The 18,269-nt window shown below is 38.1% G+C and overlaps 1 protein-coding gene across 1 annotated transcript in view; it reads left to right on the top strand.

The window, feature by feature from the left end:
* Positions 1 to 1,706: 1,706 nt before the first annotated feature.
* The window catches only part of fastkd3 (FAST kinase domains 3), a 31,909-nt gene continuing 15,346 nt past the window's right edge, over positions 1,707 to 18,269 (top strand). Inside the window, exon 1 of the mRNA XM_051901269.1 lies at positions 1,707 to 1,816. Within this exon, the coding sequence (XP_051757229.1) occupies positions 1,730 to 1,816 (87 nt within the window). The 5' untranslated portion in view covers positions 1,707 to 1,729. The remainder of the gene's footprint in view (positions 1,817 to 18,269) is intronic.

Raw genomic sequence — 18,269 nt, 5'->3', positions numbered from 1 at the left:
AAAATGTTGTTTATGATCTTTTACTGACTGCCTTTACTAAGTGTCAATGATAAGTCTTTTATTGTATACCAAATGTAACAATTTAGTCTCATCTACTTAATTAGGTGAAGAATAAGGATCTTTGGTCTTATATGTCACTGGTGTTACTGTTTTTTTTTTTTTTTTTTTCTGTCACATTAAATAAAATGTGTCACATGTGCCATGATAATAATTAATTTCTGCTGCATTTAAGAATTAAGATTTAAAAGATTGCATCATTACTTAACTGTTTTTCAAATATTTTCATTGTTGTAGCAAATAGGCTACATGGTTGCGCAAATGAACTGACATCATTCAATCACACTTTTAACAAACCTGACTAAAATAAATAAAACCTAACCTCCTTATTTGTTGCATTATCATTATTTTTCTGTAACTCTGACTGCATGTGTTATAAAAGTGAGAAATAATATTTTGTAAAATCCTTTAATATTGCCAAAGAAGTAAGGTAACACCAGTAACACAAAAAAATGGTATGTGCGGTCTTTAAATATATGCACAAAAACAACAACAACAACAAAACATCATTAAGCTGTCATTTATGTGTACTCATTGTGATGGAATTTTTTAATTAATCATAACTAACATTTCTTTTTCCTGGCAGGAATAACATTTATATGCTTTTAAAACCTAAATGTCCTCAAACTTTGCATGGGCCTAAGTCAGTGTGTGTCTGAATCATGTCCAAATATAAGAAAAGGGGAAATGAAACTTAGGGACAGCTAGACAACTATCTAAATATAATAGCCCCATGATATTGAGTAACCAACGAACTAATAAACATATGATTTGGGCAGATCTTGCTTTAGTAACATGAGGGTTTGACATATGAAGAACCAATCATATTGTAGAATGCTTTACCATGCTCCTATCCTATATAAACTGTTGTATTCTTCTTGCTAGTGGGATTCTCTTCGATTGATACGAGGTCCTCCGGCCGTGAATAAAGCATATTCTAAGGCATAGTCTGGAGTCTATCTGGTTATTGCTGCGCAGCAAGTTAGAAAGCACTAGGTTTAAAAGGGTCAAGACGTTGACCGAAATATTATTGGGTGTCGATTAGGAGACGCCCCGGAAGATCAGGTATATTATTGGGTGTCGATTGGAGACACCCCGGAAGATCAGGTATATTATTGAGTGTTGCCAGTAGACGCTCGGGTGTCGATTAGGAGACGCCCCAGGTAAACAGGTATTGAGTGTCGCCAGTAGTCACTTGGGTGTCGATTAGGAGACGCCGCAGGTAAACAGGTAAACTTTAGTCAGGTGCGTAGGGGAAAATCTACCACATCATAAAGTCAAAGGGTAATCTAATAATGTGGTCTAACTTTAAATGTTAGAAAAAGAAATACATTTTAAGACAACTTGCCATACCAAAAGTGGACATCTCTGTAGAATGACCCTTATGTGTTTAATAGAGGATACAGTGGAGCATTTATTGATGATATATGCATATGAAAGAGAAAGGATGAATCTTAAGGAAGAATTGCAATCTTTAGGATAAGAATAATTCTCAATAAGTAATATACTAAACAATGGTCAAAATGCGGGAAAACAAATGAATGCAATCGTGAGATTTATTAGAATTAGTGGATTAAAAATTAGAAAATAGGGATTACGTGAGAAATATTGAATTTACAACCCATCCCAGTAGGTGGCGGTATGCTTCTATGAAGTTGGTTTGCAACCCGCTATGAAACCAAAAGAAGAAGAAGAATCAACCTCACTGTACTTCTTACGTGATCATCGTACTACAATCAATAGTCACTGCATTTTAAGGGTAGGATATCTGAAACTTCTACTGAAGAGAATACGAAATCATCATGCATCATCTAGGGAACCCGTCTATATTTTGTCACGAGGCAATGAGTAGTTAAAAACTCTGCTGCTTTCTGTGTAATCTGCACTGGGACCCATGTCTAAGAGGTAACTACTATTCATTTAGTCTTAGATTGTAGTTTTCACACTTAAAATTATTATTATTATTATTATTTTTACTGCTGCTGAAATAGAGATGTTTTAATAATAATAATAATAATAATAATAATATTATGTTGGCTTGAGAAAGCCAACACAATGTTCTTTAATTTAAACATTATTATTATATAATTATTATTTTGAGACTAACATTTTTGACTAGTGTTTTCAAACTATAACCACCAAACTCGGGCCAGACCTTCAGACTGTTCTGACTTTTAGTGTGCTACATCTTTTCTAACTGTTCGGACTTAAGAGTTTTTCCTTAATAATAATAATAATACAAAAAAAAAAAAAAAAAAAAACGATGATCAAAACTCAGAAAAAAATCCCATAGGCTTACATTAGCGAAATGTTCAAATGAGCCAAGACTCTTCAAACTCCAACTGTAGGAAAATGGTAAGCTAAATCATGTGCACGATGTACTTTTTTTTCCTGCATGTCATGTGCGGGGCTCCGTAAACTCATGTAAGCTTACATTCTATCTAATATTTCTAAGCCATTTAGATTCACTTAAGCTTACATTCTAATATTTATAATCTATCTATCTATCTAGAATTTAGCATGTTATGGTAACATGCTAGGATTGTGATTGTACATTCCAGCAACTACATAGCAACACCCTACCCGAGTACCCCAGCAACATCATAGCAACACCCTAGCAACCAGCCTGAGTACCCTAGCAACTGCTTAGCAACACATTAGCAACCACCCTGAGTATCTATCTATCTATCTATCTAAGGTATATATCTCGGTATTTTCTACATTTTTCTATTTGGATTTAGAAAAAAATAATCTGTATTTACTTTTTAAAAATCTTAATTTAACATCCTGCCTAATGTTGTCCTATAACAGTGTTTATATTGAAAGCTATTAATACAAATATAGTGAATGTAACCATGTAGTCTGGCACACTAATAGGCCTACAGTATGTGCAAAAAAGAGAAAGTTACTTCACATTCTAACATTGTAACGTTACAATCTAAATATAAAAATGCTTTTTAAAGCAGAAGTTAAATTCACTAGACTAAAAAAAAGACTAATTAGCTATATATTTATATATTATGTTACTGCTATCATAAAAATACACGTACTTGTAGGTTTCAAATTCTACATAGCACATTTATTGTTCAACAACAAACATTTTATCAAAATGTATATTTTAGTCAGAATTAGGGCGAGTTTAGAGGAGAATGAGATTCACTAGCAGAAGGCTCGTCCACTCCTGACAGCAAAATGGAAATATTTGTATGACTTTCTAACATTTACAGATGGAGAATATACCTGTGAAATGTAAGTTATGCGCTTAGAAAAACACCACGTCACAAAAGCATTAAACAGCGCAAATATCTGTCAGCACATGAATCTGTCAGAGCATCTGACGGGGCAAGCCGCTTTAAACGATAGGCCTACGTGTTTACTATATCTTAATCTTACGAGTTATTTTTAAAGCCCTTAATATTAAGCATGTCTCATGTTTAAGCCAAATTGTATTATGCATTTTCCCCGCAGCAGCACTCTGTGACATCCACCGCTGTTTTTCAGATGTGCTCGTGTAAAACTACTGTATATCGATATAAACGGTATCGCCTCATTCCGTATCGTATATTAAACATACAGGTGCTGGTCATATAATTAGAATATCATCAAAAAGTTCATGTTTTTATTATAAATTATTTTTTAAAATGAAACTTTCATATATTCTAGATTCCCTACATGTAAAGTAAAACATTTCAAAAGTTTTTTTTTAAAATTTTGATGATTAGAGCGTACAGCTCATGAAAGTCCAAAATCCAGTATTTCAAAATATTAGAATATTTCCTAAGATCAATCAAAAAATGGATTTGCAAAACAGAAAAGTTCAAGTTCTTTAAAGTATGTTCTTTTGTGCACTCAATACTTGATCGGCAGGACATATTACAGCAAATGACTTGCTCCTAGCACAAATTACTGCATCAGTGAAGTGTGGCATGGAAGTGATCAGCCTGTGGCACTGCTGAGGCACTATTGAGCCTTCAGATCATCTGTATATTGTTGGATCGACTGTTTCTCATCTTTCTCTTGAAAATATCCCATAGATTCAGGTCAGGCATATTGGCTGGCCAATAAAGCACAGTAATATCATGGTCAGCAAACCACTTGGAAGTGGTTTTTGCACTGTGGGCAGATGCTAAAGTCCTGCTGGAAAAGGAAATCAGCATCTCCATAAAGCTTGTCAGCAGATGGAAGCATAAAGTGCTCCAAAATCTCCTGGAAGATGGCTGCATTGACTTTGCACTTGATAAAACACAATGGACCAACACCAGCAGACGTCACGGCCCCCCCAAATCATTATTGACTTCAGAAACTTCACACTAGACTTCAAGCAGCTTGGATTCTGTGCCTCTCCAGTCTTCCTTCAGACTCTGGGACCATGATTTCAACATGAAATGCAAAATTTACTTTTATCTGAAAAGAGGACTTTCGACCACTGTTCACTATCCAGTTCTTTTTCTCCTTAGCCCAGGTAAGATGCTTCTGACGTTGTCTCTGGTTCAGAAGTGGCTTGGTAGTCCTTTTCCTGAAGATGTCTGAGTGTGGTGACTCTTGATGCGCTGACTCCGGCTTCATTCTACTCATTGTGAAGCTCTCCCAAGTGTTTGAATCGGCTTTACTTGACAGTATTCTCAAGCTTGCGGTCATCCCTGTTGCTTGTGCACCTTTGCCTACCCAATTTCTTCCTTCCAGTCAACTTTACATTTAATATGCTTTGATACATCACTCTGTAAACAGCCACCCCATTCAGTAATGACCTTCTGTGACTTACTCTCTTTGTGGAGGGTGTCAATGATTGTCTCCTGGACCATTGCCAAGTCAGCAGTCTTCCCCATTAGTGTGGTTTCAAAGAACAAAAGATACCCGGAATTTATACTGTAGGGATGGTCATTTAATCAAACTCAAATGTAAATATTCTAATATTTTGAGATACTGGATTTTGGACTTTCATTAGCTGTACGCTCTAATCAACAAATTAAAAAAAAAAAAACTTTTGAAATGCTTTACTTTACATGTAGGGAATCTAGAATATATGAAAGTTTCATTTTTTAAAATAATTTACAATAAAAAAAATGAACTTTTTCACGATATTCTAATTATATGACCAGCACCTGTATATCGGTATATCGTACAAACTCGATATACCGCCCAGCCCTAGTATGTTGCAACACATAACAGAACTTTTAACAAGTAATTCAGGGAAATACATAATGACAGCCTTAAGGTTCCTTAAGTGGACCCTTAGGTTTTTCTTTTCTTGCAACCCATGTTTCACTAAGGGTACCCTTATCCTTTATAACTTTCATGCAACCGGGCAACTGATGTGCGCTGAAGCACGATACGATCTTTCTTCAAAGGCAGATTGTGGAGACAATCTAAAATCGTCATATCACACACCCATATATGTATATATGTACAGGTATGTGTAGTGTGTGTGTGTGTGTGTGTGTATGTATGTATGCGGGGGCTTAAAATTAATACTCACCAAGCGCCAAATGAAAGTGAAAATCGGCGTTGGCGAATAAATGAAACGGTGTCACTCATCAGTTGGCCAGTAAAATTTTTATGAATTCTAACAATGCATGAACATGAACAGACATTAACGCACACATCCGAAGTGCGTGCCCAGAAAGCTGCGTCGGCGGCATCGTGCAAATACTAAACTGAGCTCTATTTCACGTCTTTTTGCACTTTAGCGGACAAATTCACACAAAATTATGTCAAAAAATAGTGAGTATACTAGTAAACATTTACTTCGGTTATGTTTTAAATGAATGTAAACAGTTAGTAAAAGTAAACGCATCTCTACAGTATCAGTAAATTAGATCCGTGCATTTGCTCTTAAAGTGACAACAGCCTAATATTGTTATCTGTGGTTTTAATGTAAATCACAACAAACGACAAAGAAAAATCACTCGCTGCTCTTGACTGAATAACTTTTGTAACTTGAATAAGGATTAATTCATAAGGATGTTTAATTTATACAGTGAAGACTGTGCAGTGTTATTTTACATTTGCTTTATTAAATTCCTGTACCTGAAAACTAGCCTACTTTCAGACCTACCTGAAAAACCTGAAAAGCACTGTTTATTTCATTTGTATCTTTGTTGTACTGTATTTATTTGGACTTTTGCTTGTAATTTGATTTTGTTCTTATTTTATTACTGACTGTTTGTCTTTAATAATGTTTGAAATTTATATTAGTTAGACTTGCTAGTTGGTATGGCTGTGGTATCAGAATTGGAATAGAGAATTATACATTTACACTGGTATCTAAAATTTTGTTGTCGTAACTGCATGTTTTTGCAAAAACAGTTACATATCCAGTGTTGGGTGTAACGCTTTACTAAGTAACGCGTTACTGTAATTAAATTACTTATCCACTGAAAAAGTAAAGTAAGGGATTACTGTTCATTTTTAGGTAATTTAATTACAGTTACTTATAATGTACTTGCGTTACATATTGTAAATTAGTTCAACAGTTCTGTTTAAATCAATATTGATTTTAAAATCTAAACTTGTCGTCTAAAGGTAAAAGTGAACGCTGCCTTTTTAAAATCGTTAGCTGTAGTGCAGTTGCGCATGAGTTCGCAACTTCGCACCAGTTGGCTGCGTAGTCGCTGTTTGAAGATGTCGGCAGAAGCGAGTGGCTGTTTTGCAGGATGGAAATATTCCAATTACTTAACTTTTTTGATACAGGTAGGCAAGAACATTATGGTAAAATGTAAGCTATATCCTAGAGAGAAAAAACTGCGCGCGCTTTCTGAGAGACGGTCTTCAGTCAGTGCGCTCTCAACCAAAGCGCACACACATAGCCGCCTCTCGCGAGTGTCAGATTTTCGCGGTTTATTACACATAAACGTTCAAATACACACACAGTTACGTCAAAATGCCCGTCTTGGCGTATACAGCATATTGTCTCCGTCCATTAGGTCTTAGTGACAGCAGCCTTTAAAACATGCTACTGTCTACTGTTGGCTGCCTGATAATCAAACAACAAAAGAAAAGCTTTAATAAGGATTAATCTATATTTAATTTATACAGTTATGACTATGCAGAGTTATTTTATATTTGACTATTCAATTTCTGTGGTATTTTTACTTAGGCTACTACTATTAGACCTACCTGGAAAAAAAAAACAAAAACATTGTTTTATTTGTATTTTAATATATTTTTACCGTGGTATCGAGTATTGTGCACTTTTGGTGGTATCAGTACCGACTACTAGATTTTTGGTATAGTGACATCCCTATTTGTTACTAAAAAAATGTAAGTATTATAAAGTAAATAAAAGTATTATAGTATATGTTTTAATAAAGTTAAAATGTTTTAAAAAGCTATAAAGGCTAAACTATTCCATGTTTGACTAAATTATTAAAAGAGTTTCCTTTGTATTGTCTATCTGGTCAAGGTTTATAGGGATTTTTAGAAGTAATTACTAAGTTACTTATTAAGTAATTAAATTATTTTTCAGACAGAGTAATTAGAAAAGTATTTTAAATACAACATTGATGATGTAATTAGTAATTAATTACTTTTTTGAAGTAACTTACCCAACACTATATATATATATAAAAAGTAACAAAAGCTTAATAAGCTTAATATTGTGATTTATTGCATGGGAGGCATGCTACAAATAATTTTTAGTGAAGTTTTGTTCACGCATCATCTGAAACCGGCATAGACTTAAAGATTGATTCTTGGGATTAAGGAATTAATATCGGTTAACGGCTGATCAAAATGAGCATTTATTAAAATTGATAAATCAATATTTTTAACCTAGCCCTAATTAGCTTAAGAACTACGTACTGGAGAAAACTGGATCTCCACAATGCACATATAATGTTTCTTATTCAAAGTGGCAATTTAACATGTAAGGCAAGTTTTTTTCCATCCTTAACTTTGTAACATGTTTTAACTCATAGCCATTCAAACAGCTAATCTTATCGTTTAACCTTGTCTAAAAACATGCGGTTCTCAGCAAATTATAGTAGTTATAAACAAATTATGAAATTAATTGTCTTAAATGGTTGGATTATTGTACCATAATAATGCTACTACATACTTTGGCTTTTCTTTAACACGTTTTCAATCCACTACATAAAGATACAGTATTGACAGCTAGTGGTTGAAATGGGTACTGCAGTCTAAATTCACAATATTGGAGAGAGTTTCCCCCACCCCCTCCTCCTCAGACTTGATGCTCATGTGGGTTGCCAGATTAAGGAGGACATGCAACAGGGAGGGCAATTCACAATAGAAAACGACAAGCTTTGATCAGCTAACGTCTCTGGTCATAGAGCTTTTTTATGGATGCCAAGAATATGCAATCTCTGACCCAGTTCGTTTGCTGGCTTCCATGGCTGCAATATGCTGTGTTTTCCGCCAACTGACAACCCGGGGTGTCGAAATCTTATTGGGCAAATTGGCAACAAAAAACAAAGACAGACATTTCGACATGGAATGCACATTTCAAAGTAGAATACATGTCTGTAGCATTGTTTTTCTGAGAAACAAGTATGTGAACTTAGCATGTCTGCTAAATATCTGCAAACATATTGTGGTATTTTTTTTATGATTTAGCACAGTCAAAAAATTACATACAGCACCTTTAATGGACAAAGCACAACAAATAAACAAACGTGTCACAACAACACACAATTTAACCTATAAAGGGCACTGTTACTCTACAACTTTAAAGATAACAAAAAACAAAAACCTGTAATATTCCGGCAGCTATGGCACCAAAAAAAGACACAAAACTGAAATAACTGTCACAGTAATTAAAACAGTTTGTAAATGTAATTTACTTAAAATCTTCTGTATTTTCTTTAGCTTTTTAATGTTTAATGAAGGATATTTACTGTAAAATTGTAAAAACAATGAAATTACCTATACATAAGGTTGAATACTGCTATAATACAAATAATCATCCTCAATTATTATTTCAAAAAATGTATTTATTTTTTTTAATGTAAAAAAAACATTAAAACATATTAAAAAAACATACATTTAAAACATAATTGCAACTAAACTTAAAGGCGCAAGATTTTTGGATTAAAATATCTTGTTCTAACAGTAGAACAATGTTATGCTGTATATATTTTTTGACTTGTGTACTTACATTATCCCAAATGTTTCCAAAAATGTTTAAATCCAGAGAAATCAGCAACAATAACCAGTTTAATGGCCCATGTCACTGCGTCGCCTGTCAATGATGTTATATCCGCGTTACCCTCGATTTCAGTTTTACTTCTGTAGAAACCATGGAAAAACCAAAGACGCTTTAATATATTATGTGTTTTATTGCACAGATGAGTAACTGTTTGGATACCTTTATCAATGGAAAACTAATCATTGATATATAGCTCAACGTGGTTAGTCTTATTGTTTGAATCTCTTGTTTTCTTGATTTACCTCGAGTAACATGTTACCTCAAGTAACAGTAATACACCATTTTCTCCACCATACAATATATTTTAAAATTAATGGCATGTCATTTAGTTTTATCATCCAGCTTTATTTTTTTTATATCGATCTAGCTTACTGCAATGTGCAACAATATCAGCCACAGAGTAATGTAATAACATAACTTTCAACACACTCAAATTTATTTTTAGCTCTTCAGTGAGAATACAAGTAAATACATTTGAAAATGGCATTTTCACATTGTAGTATGAACTGTGAAAATGGAGGTATTTGAAAAAGATGACGCATTTAGTTATGTGATACATATTCTACTGATAAATATACCATATGTTTAGACCGTTAGGTGCCTGTTCAGTGTTGCTAAAGATACTTTATGATCGTACTGCGTTACAATCTTCATTTAACATTCCTGTAAAGATGACTGAAAATTTACCTGCAATTGCTGTCCTTGCAAAATATGAGAGCAATAGCGTTTGGAGATTGAGTTTCACCTGAACGCTAAGTTGTGAGATATTTTGCTAATAAAATGATTGTGCCAGAAGAATAACTTAGAAATTTATTATGAAGAAGAACTTTATTATGTCTGGTTTCTCTGTATCATCTCAGTGAGCCTTTATTATGTTTTACGCATTCACAGTAAGATGAAGCGCCTTCAGGCGTTTCAGTGTGGACGAGAAACTTATGGAAAACTTTGGAAACGCTAGTGTGGACAGAGAGCATTTTTAAATGAAAACTGTTTTCAAATATGTCTGGATTAGTGTAGACGTAGCCAGAGAGAGTGTTTCATAACTTTTGAAATATGAAATTGACTGCTGCTTTCTTACCTGAAGATGGTGAAATAGCTATTAACAATGATTTGGTCCACAGATAACATGAAGTATTCTTAATGTCAAAGAAAGGATCTGTAACTTTTTGTGACAAACTTAACTCAAAGAACATAAATTATTAATAATATTAAATATTATATTATCTTTAAATGGTGCAACTCTCACATTTTCACTTTGTTCTTGATATCTGCAACTCACCGCAACTTATCTGCCGAGAGAAATGGGATATGAGATATTTGGAAAAATCCAAAGAAATGTGCATATTAGGGATGTTAACGATTAATAAACGATCGATTAATTGTCGATTAATACATTTAATCGATCGTCGATTAAGCAGGTTCATTCGTGTGAGTGCTGCTCAACCGCGAAACATGTAAAGCAGACAAGAGGAAAAATGAAGCCAGCGCACTGGAGTTACTGTATGTTTGGGACCATTTTACAGCTACTTACACCTTCGTTTATTTTGTGTAGGCCTATCTATATCTGATTTTATCTCATATAGGATGCATTTGGTTAAGAATTAACGCTGTAGTAAAGCATGCCGGTGATCATCTTCAGCGTGCATGCAAGCACAGACAGCAATGCACAACTGATAATGAATATGATTGGGAGTCCCAATTATATGAGATAAATCAATTTGGGACTGTCATATTACATAACATTATAACGAGAACAATATTGTAATAAAACATTGTGAATTATTTTTGTTCAGTTGCCGTTTATTTGTTTCATCGCGTTGCTTCAGAAAGAGCGTGTCCACAACATGACTCACATTTGGACAGTGTTTCCCACACATTGATTTATTTGTGGCGGCTAGAGGTGTAAGAAAATATCGATTCTCAAAAGCACTGTATCGATATTCATATATTTATTTATTTACATCAAAGATTTGTGGCTTTGTGTTCAGTTTAAACCACAGACTGTATAAAACCCAACCGCTAGATGACAGTGTTATCTCAGAACGTAAACTGACGCGGAGCCGGAGAAGCGCAAGGTGAAGGTGCGTGCATGGCTAGTGTTAGCATTAGCAAACCCAGCTCACAAGACAATAGAATTATTCCGCTCCCGCAGTATACAGAGCTGAAGTGTGGACTCATTTTGGCTTCAGCTATAAAGAAGCCACTAAGGAAATCGACAAGAGTCATTTTGTTTGCAAAATAGGCCATGTTAAAATCCAAATACTCGGAAAACGCATTGAATCTGAGAGCTCGCTTAACATCCCGACGTCATCCGCGCTGCTGAGAAGCGTTTCGATAGAATATGTGATATGTACTGCATGTTTTCCTCTCAGTAACAAAATAAACACACAACAAAATTGACAGCAGTGGCAGCAGAAAGAAAGCATCTGATCATAGCGATGTGGATATGGTTGCACCAGCTCTGCTTTATACAGTAGACTGCTTTAAAGCAAAGCTTTACAGTATTAAATATAAAACAAACAGTCATTCAGTCAAGGAGTGGACTATGCACTTTCTGTTGTTAAATAGTTTAGAAATTAAAAACTGCTATACTGTGAACCTTTAAAACATATACACATAAAGAATCCTGCAGTCACTTTACTATTTTCCCTTTACTTAGATTTCATAAAATAATGATTAGTGATATAAATGCAAATGATTAAATAAAATAAAGTTGCTTGTCAGGTTTTATGCATATGGATGTGTGTTCTTTATGACTGTTTTTTCTAAAATTAGATCTTTCTAAAAAAAAAAAAGAAAAAAAAAGAAATCACAATATATCACCTTCCTTACAATATTGCAATATATCACAATATCGTATCGTAACCCCTGTATCGTGATACGTATTGTATCGCCAGATTCTTGGCAATACACAGCCTTAGTGGTGGCCCACTACAGTATCCACGTTGGCCGCCACAGATAGCCACCGCCCCCTGCCATCAGCTCCAGCATCTCACACACACGGGCACGACTTTAGCACTATATTTAGCAACTTTCAGATCCCTTTTTTGTCTTTTTTCCATGAAAGATACATAGTGACAAATCTACCGACTTTTTATTGGTTAAACCCTAGCTTTCATTACTGTCGCCAGTATTGCCCCGCAAGCAGTGAGCTGTATGAGACAAATAATAGCCAAAACTACCGCATATAGGCCATTCGCATGTCGCTTCTAAAAAGGCATGGAAAATGCGTCCGTGCCGCCTTTTCCTTCATTAAGCGATTGCTCTCCCGTACCGTCTGCTGTTGCTAAGCAATCACGAACCGTTCTCCACGTGAACACGAGGAAGCTTTAGTGTAGATGTATTGTGATTTTGTCAGATGATGTCGCGATTATAAATAATGATTTAAAGGGTCATGAAACCCCAGAACACATTTTTTGTGATGTGAACAGATATGTACAGGTTGCATGTCACTGAAATAGCACTCATAAAGCACTCATAAAGTTTATCAACAAGTGGAAATTATTTATTTTTTGCATTTTTCAGAGCAATTTTGTACTTCCGGTTTGAAAAGCAAAGTCGAAGCTATGTCACAAATCTGACGTAGATTTGGGCCTCGGAGTGTGTAGATAGGCTTGTGGGGGCGAATCTACATCAATGGGTTCTGAGCTCTTCTCTGCATTTATTCATGAGAAAGAGCTCGTTCAGTCCAATCCCTGCATATTTGATTATAATTGCAGTCAGAGAGAGGCGTGATGTGGTGAGATTGGCTGAGAAATTATTCCCAAAAGATAATTAAAAATCACAGCATTACAAAAAGTAGCTTCAGAAAAAAAATTTTTTATTTGATTCAACATAGAATTTATTACACATACTCTTTTAGACCATGAGGGTGAGTAAATGATGACTGAATTTTCGTTTTTGGGTGAACTATACCTTTAATGTTTTATTATTATTATTATTACTATGGAAATACGAAATTATCTTTTAATGAAATTATACTCTAAATAAGAAACTAAAACTGCCAGTAGGTGGCGGTAAATGTCTTAATGATTAAGTCATTCATTCATTCTTTCATTCGTTCAAATGGCTGATTCATTCAGGAGTGAAGTAAATGGTTCCCATTCAGTCAGTCACATTCAACGTTACGTCGATACTAACGTAATGGGTTCTCACCTGGGAGCCCAATCACCTCCAATGGACATTGGCCAGTGAGATTTGCATGCTGAGTCACACCTACCCAGACATATGGGTATGAATAGGACCGGATAAATAGGACTTTACTTCTGAGCCGAGCGGTTGTCAAACGATCGCTCATTTTCCAGTCACCTGCAAGAGTGCAATTTCTAACTGTCCAAGAGAGCAAAAAAGCTATTTTAATTGCTATCAGAAGTTTCTCCGACAATAGCAATTTTAATTGCAATTTTTGCTTCACAGCTCGTTGGTTCTACTCGGCTGGTGTGAAGGCACATTCCAGTGGTGTTTGCGTTCAGCACGCTGGGCGTTTCAGCTGAAAGAGCAGTTCGACACGGGCGATCAGCATCTTTTTCAAGATGTCTTTTCGTCCGTGTGTTTCTAGATGCGGTCGTTTCCTGACCTCTTCTGACGGCCATGATCGCTGTCTCACATGCCTGGGCAGACAGCATGCTGAGAGAGAGTGCTCGTGGATGGTACATGCTCTCTCTGTGAAAGCCTGTCCATGTTGGCATTGTGGTCGTGACTCTCCTTCTTTAATATGGAGGCACGAGTCCCCTCTGCTGCTACCCAGCCCCTTGCGGCTTCTCTCAGTACAGGGTCTGTTTAACACCTTGGGAGATCTGAGTGTTACAGTGGGAGCTTCTTCGTCGGGTCCACCCCCACAAACCTCCCACTCCTCTAGCGCGCCATGTGTCATCGAGTTGCCGGATGTTGGTGGCACCTTGTATCTCATTCAGCACTCTGGATGAGGATCAGATCGCTCTATCAGAGAGTGGGCTTTTGTCCTCTGGAGAGCATGAGGAGGCTGGGCTGCCCCCCACCGGGGTGGTTACTCACACCAAATCGGATTCGGAGTGGACAGCCATGCTATCCTGGGCCGCCGATGGCATTGGGCTTGAGTGGAACACTCCACCGTGTCCAGAGCACTTGTGGCTGGATGATTGGTTCTTGGGTGTGGTTCACAGCCACGTACCGCTCCAGTGCCTTTTTTGCCGTAGGTGCATGAGGAGGTTCAGAAAACGTGAAAGGCACCTTTTGCTGCCTGAAGCTGTTATTCTGCCTCCTCCACTCTCACTATTCTCGTCATCTCTGGTTGGACCTGGCTGAGATGAAGGACACCGACGAAGTTTGCTTCCTCGACACCCCTATCTCCCAGGCTGGCCTCTTCAGCGACACTGTCGAGGACTTTGCCCAGCAGTTCTCGGCAGTCCAGAAGCAGACAGAGGCCATAAAACACATCTTGCCCTGGCGTGATATTGCCACCAATCTGCCGCGGGCTGGCTCCCAGCCTGCTCGTCTTCGAGGACATCCCCCTGCGGTTGCACTGGCTCCGTGGAGACCGAAACCATCCCGCCCCCCCGAGCCACCCTCAGGAAGGTGACGCAGCCCATCCAGGCTGCTAAATCCTCCAAGAAGAAAACACCTTCCATCTCTGAGCCACCTGAGACGGGTGGTTCAGAGATGGAAGGGACTGCTCTGTTCCAGGAGATGGTGAAGGCACCGCTCCTTCCCCCGGAGGATGTGGACCAGGTGGAGATTCCTGTGTTTTGTTTTATTTCTGTTCCCACTTTCTCAATAAAAGAGCAGTTTCCAATACCTCATGCCTAGAATTCTGGCCGGCCTTGTCTCATGTTATCCTGAGACCTCGGCTTGGATACATGCCCAAAGTTTCCACCACTCCCTTTCAGGACCAGGTGGTGAACTTGCAAGCACTGCTCCTAAAGGAGCCAGACCCAGCCCTTGCGTTGCTGTGTCCTGTTCGCGCTTTGCGCATTTGTGGACCGCACACAGAGCTTCAGAAGCTCAGAGCAGCTCTTTGTCTGCTTTGGAGGTCAGCAGAAGGGAAAGGCTGTCTCCAAACAGAGGTTGATCCACTGGATAGGGGATGCCATCGTTTTGGCGTACCAGTCCAAAGGTGAGCCGTGCCCCCTAGAAGTGAGAGCTCATTCCACTCGGGGTGTTGCTTCCTCCTGGGCATTAGCGCATGGCGCCTCTGGCAGATATATGCAGAGCTGCGAGTTGGGCGACACCAAACACATTCACCAGATTTTATAATCTCAGAGTGGACCCAGTGTCTTCCCATGCGCTATCAGCAAGTAGATAGCCATGGGTTTCCGCTTGCAGCGCCATTCCGCTCCTAGAAGGGGATGAGAGCGCTTATTCTGCTCCTCAGTTCAGTTCCCCAGATGGCGAACTCTGGTGGAGTTCCTCCAGCATCCTGTGGCAATCAGACGTGGCGGAGGTGTCTGACGCTAGGCCCAGTACTCGTGTGCATGCCTGGGCGGCCAGCCCTTGTACTGCGCTAGATGCCCATATGCTTTGATTCCCTGTCTGGTAATCCCATATGTGTTGTCCATACCGTCCCTGACGGTAAACTCATGTCTTTCCCTGGGCAGCTCTGCTCTGCCCTGTCTCTGTGCCAGTAGCAGTTCCTCACTGGTTAGGTAGGACCTACCTCAGAGATATTCCATATGTGTAATAATGTCCCACGGGTCAGTCCATATGTGTACCTCCACACATTACCTTCCTTCGGGCAGGGTGTGGTCTCCATAGCATTCCCCTCCGTTGGAACTGGGAACTGTTCAGTCGCTATGGTGTTTTCCATAGGGACCCCAATACATCATGTATCGATGTAATGTCGAACGTGACTGAATGAATGGGAACGTCTAGTTACTATTGTAACCCCCGTTCCCTGAAGGAGGGAACTGAGACGTTACGCCCTCTGCCATAGCCCTGAACCACCGCTGAATGGCTGGGATCCTTGTCTCAGCTCCTCAGCAAAGTTTGAATGAAAGTGAGTATGCTGGTCCTATTTATACTCATATGTCCGGGTAGGTGTGACTCGGCATGCAAATCTCATTTCTGTACCACTTGAAGGTGATTGGCGCCTCTTCAAGTCCAACAAGTCCAACATCCCTGCTTCACCCGATTCATTCAAAACACTGATTTAGAAATTAAATGTCGCCGTAAATTCCTCAGAGACAAACAAATTCTGCTTTGTCTTTATATTTCTGTTGGCAAAATTGAGCAAAACAGACAATATTGTTTCTAAAATAACACAATATTAACTTCTTATTTAATGAACTATTGTATAAAATCAGTATCACATTTGCACTTGTGATATTCTGGACAGAAAAATAGCACTCGTGCCAAATCGCAACTAGAAGACCAAATAAACCTTGCCTTACCCTTCAATAATTCAGTATGCTGTGCCACTACAGTCGAGAAATTATGACAGAAAGGTCGATAACATCCGACCAACCCTAAAAACCTCATAAGCTCTTTCTTTGTTATCGGGGAAGGAAAGTTCTGAATGGCATTAGCCTGCATTGGACGCACTTCACCATTCCCCACCACCTTACCGAGATACGTTACGGTCGCCTTTGTGTAAGCCGAGCATCAGACAGTTGTTTCAACACCGAATGGAGGCCCTTTTAGTGAGACTCCCAACTGTCACTAAAAACAACTAAATTGTCTAAACTCCTTCGTGCAGCTGTGGTTGTACAGTAAGCTATTATCATTGGACGTATCCAAACTGGACAACGGACCATTCGACCACCGAATCCAGCAGTGTCTTCCATAATATCGAAGTAAGTGTGCATCACTGATCATTGTTCTCGCTAAAATATTTTGTCATAACATCTGCAGTTTAGTTTAAAGAGGAATTATTGTGCTCCTAGCACTCCTCACTGTCATTAAAACAGCGTGTCACAGGAAGTGATCGAAAGAAGCACATCTACTTTCTAAATTCATATCATTTTTGTTTAACTTATGCGTAATGTAATTTCAGTGTATCAAAATGAAAACGCGAGTTTCCACGTGAGTTTAAATCATTCTTTTATTTATTTAGACTGTTATTGTGAACATTCACTGTATTTATGATTAGGACTCATAATTAGGATTTAAAGTGTTTTCCTTCATCTGCCATCAGTCCCTCAGCTCACCATCAGTGTCGCCAAACTGCTCTGTCTCCAAAATGTTCGTACGCATGGGTCAGAGTTTGCGTGGAGGTGCGCAAATTTTCCTGTCAAGTTTGTTTTTATAAATCACAACTTATGTGTAGGAACTGGCATACGCCTCTTTCAGGGGCTGTTTTGTGCGTACACAACGGTTATAAATGAGGCCCCTGGACCGTCTCAACTGGCAAAGCTGGTCGTACTCCCACTACAGCCTCACCTTAAATCGAATCGGACTGAAGTCTTGTCTTATGAAGAGGCACAGACAGAGTATTCAGTCCTATTCCCCAAATTAAAACATTCTCACCAGCATGAGACTGCGAGGAAAAAGGCAAAACTGATTCCAAAATAAATGAATCCATTGCGCCAGTATCCCGCAGGATTTTAACAGGGACTTTTTGATTTTCAACAACTTCACTCCTTACAGACAGGACCGGGGCCACAAGAGCAGCAGGCTTAATGTGTAAACTTTGTGCAGGACATTTAAATTTATTTTTAAGGACAGGACATGACTGTAAGACATTCTCTTCAAATGCTATTGAAGTTAGAAACGTGTACCAATGTCATTTGTAACTTTTGAGACATCAGCATCAGGTGGGAAAAGCAGCTTACATGCAGTCTATACACAGGGAAAGTAATTATGAAGACAGTCAATTAAACGTAAACACAGCTTTTGTGTCTTTATCAGCTTTTCCACATATATTCTGGCCCTGATAATCACACTTACCACTTGCTTTATTTCTGTAAATCCGTTTTTGTGAATGAATGATGACTTACTGTAGCCGTTGCTCTGGTCTTCATTAACAGCCGCTTGTGCCACCTGCTGGTGGGGACAACTAACAGATGGAGATCATGCATCGACAATCTACTGCTATTCCTGCAGTTCCCTGATGTCCAATGTTGAATTTTCTGTC

The sequence above is a fragment of the Ctenopharyngodon idella genome, chromosome 7 (assembly GCF_019924925.1).
Source record: "Ctenopharyngodon idella isolate HZGC_01 chromosome 7, HZGC01, whole genome shotgun sequence".
Taxonomy (NCBI): Eukaryota; Metazoa; Chordata; class Actinopteri; order Cypriniformes; family Xenocyprididae; genus Ctenopharyngodon; species Ctenopharyngodon idella.
The sequence above is the reverse complement of the archived record's forward strand: the minus strand, read 5'-3'. Positions and strand labels throughout refer to the sequence as shown.